At 49.4% G+C, this 2,495-nt stretch overlaps 1 protein-coding gene across 2 annotated transcripts; it reads right to left on the reverse strand.

Annotated features, from left to right (window-relative positions):
• LOC125523353 (F-box/LRR-repeat protein At3g26922-like) lies at positions 1-2,059 on the reverse strand. Of its 2 annotated transcripts, XM_087536136.1 has the most exons (4): positions 1,175-2,059; positions 797-940; positions 287-688; positions 1-205 (listed from the first exon to the last, which is right to left on the reverse strand). In XM_087536136.1, exons 1-3 carry the CDS (start codon positions 1,976-1,978, stop codon positions 305-307), a joined length of 1,332 nt encoding a protein of 443 aa, XP_087392262.1. In that variant the 5' UTR covers positions 1,979-2,059; the 3' UTR covers positions 1-205; positions 287-304. The 2 variants fall into 2 exon arrangements, with proteins under 2 accessions (XP_087392262.1, XP_048544355.2); XM_048688398.2 differs by having other exon boundaries at positions 1-688; positions 1,175-2,058.
• Positions 2,060-2,495: the final 436 nt, after the last annotated feature.

The raw sequence follows: 2,495 nt of genomic DNA on the forward strand, positions 1-2,495 counted from the left end.
TGATAAGAAACTACATAAGCAATGCAGAGAAAATGAAACCACAGACATGCTAAAAAACAGGCGCACTATATCCAGAAGCAAACTGCTGTCATATCGAGACAGACACATGAAAATAACACTAGTCTCTCAAGTACTTCTGCTAACTTTAATTCCTACATACTCTTGGTAGTTGGAAAACTCAGCCATGTCTCAAGATAAGGCATGCCTACAAGAAACTAAACATCAAGATCTTGCAGACAACAGTCAATGATTCCTCAAAAAGTATGGATCAGGCATGTAAACATACAGCGAATTAACCATGGATTCACCATTCAAAAGGGTCATCGATTGTAAGATTGGATGCTTTCTCCAAGCGCAAACCAGTGCCTGCTTTAGGTGACAGCTGCAGCACTGCAGAGATACCTGTTGGAAACTGTAGACACTGCAATTTGTCTTTTATCTCATTCACCTTGTCAGCTGAAGACAAAATTCCTTCATGCGGCACAATCAGTAAGGACTGCAGCTCCTGGGCATTCATGGCAATGAACTTGAGGAACTCAAATTCATTTTGATCCCCTCGGTAATCGTGAATAACCATCTTCTTGATATGTGATCTCAAGCAACAAATCGGACTGATCTCCTGCCAGAACTTGGCATGATGCTCCCCACTGGGTTCATTGGCAGTTACAGATGGATCATGCGGTGCAGACTGCAAATTGGTACCAATGTGTGAGCAGTTTGGTTACATATATATCAAGCTGCTAATAATTGATGATAATATTGAAATGGTCGACAGACTGAAGGAACTGGGAGCTACCTCAATGTGCAGCGTGTCAATATTGGGAAAGCATCTGAGGAAGCTGGCCAGCATCTTAACCTCCCCAAAGACACCAAAATTCACAGTTAACGCCAATATCTTGACGCTTCGAACCACAGTGCTTGCGCTCACCATTGTGTCTGACTGCAAACAGGTTCACAAAGACAGGTTTATCATAACTCATCAAGTGCTCTATAATCATACAGAACATTATCATGGGATGGGTCGATGCGGATGGAATAACTTTGAGAGAATGCAATGAGATGCAGCAAAAGCAACATTATCATAACTCACTGACTACTTTCTGATCCTAGAGAACATGATGGATGGAACAATTTCAAGTTGAGAGAGAGAGAGATTGAGACTGGAGAGACGTACCCCGATGACGCTGTTACCAATCTGCAGCTTGTGAGCTCTTGTGTCCAGGTAGCCGAGCACCTGCAGGTTGGGAGCACAAGCGATTCTGAACCCCACCACACCAGTAGGCGGCAGGAACAAGTAGAGCCGCTCCAGGAGCGGCGTGTCCACCAGGGTGAACTCCTCCACTCTGGATAGCCCAACGAGCGCGCACTGGAGGCTTTGGCTGCGGAGCCGGACGTGCTTGGGGCTATTGAGGGTGAGCCGAAGGGACTCTAGAACGGGGCTGGCAGAGATCAAGGACTCCAGTTCCTGCTCGCTTATGCCAATCCTTACCATGGCGAGAATCCGGAGGCGGGGAAGAACGACCTCGGCGCCGCTGGGGAACGTCCAGAAGTCCAGGGTGAGCTCCTGGAGCGAGTCGCAGCGGAGGATGTCGGCGGGAAGAAGGCGCCCCGGGTTGGGCTGGTTCACGACCCAACTGTAGGCGAGAACGAGCTTCTCCGTGCGCTTGTCGACGAGGAGGCGCGGCCAGGCGGGGAGCTCGCGGTCCAGTGAGGCGAGCCGGCAGTCGTAGAGGATGACGGCGCGGAAGTGGCCCGGGTGGTCGGCGAGGACTCGGGGGATTGCGGCGTCGCGCGCGCGCTCGGGGATGTCGGCATCCTTGAGGACGAGCGGGTATGAGCGCCAGAGGTGGCGCCAGCCGCGGCCGAGGGTGGCGGCGCGGGCGGCTTCCATGACGGGGAGGAAGGTGACGATGTGGCGGAGCAGGTCGTTGGGGAGGGCGCTGAGGCGGGACCTGCCGCTGCCGGCGCCGTCGGCCATGGTGGCGAGGCGAGGATTTGGTTTGGTTTGACTATGGCCGGAATGGGGAAGGCGGCCTACTGACCTGGAAGGTTCGGGTACCCGGAGCGATTAAGTTGCTCCGCATTTATTTTACTTTATTTATTTCAGATATCTATTTTTCTTTAAAGGCATGTAGCCAAAATTAAATGAAGCCAAAGCCATCAGCCAGCTAAGATACACTTCAAAATTAATGAAGTCATTCACCCGCTAAGGGCATCTCCAATGGTTGTAAGAAAGTTGTTGATAGACTTTGCCACATAGGATTTTTAATAATGTGTCATGCAATAAATGAGGAAAGAAAGGAATGTTGTATGTAAATGAATCAACACCCATTGCACAAGCTCCGATGTAGAATGAGAGAACACCTTATTTATTATCTCACATCCTATTGGGCATACTAGATACAACCTATTGGAGATGTTGTATGTTAAGATGTTGGTTGATGACATGGCATATTTTACCAACAAGCTAACATACAAACTTGTGCTGAGTCAAA

This window comes from Triticum urartu, chromosome 7A, assembly GCF_056163025.1.
Source record: "Triticum urartu cultivar PI428250 chromosome 7A, HENAU_Tu73, whole genome shotgun sequence".
Lineage (NCBI taxonomy): Eukaryota > Viridiplantae > Streptophyta > Magnoliopsida > Poales > Poaceae > Triticum > Triticum urartu.

Coding starts and splice junctions, on each gene's coding strand:
- LOC125523353 (XM_087536136.1), bottom strand. CDS start 1,978: ATGGCCGACGGCGCCGGCAGCGGCAGGTCCCGCCTCAGCGCCCTCCCC. Junction 941..1,174: donor TTGGTAACAGCGTCATCGGG/GTACGTCTCTCC, acceptor ACCTGTTTGCAG/TCAGACACAATGGTGAGCGC. Junction 689..796: donor TTGACACGCTGCACATTGAG/GTAGCTCCCAGT, acceptor ACCAATTTGCAG/TCTGCACCGCATGATCCATC.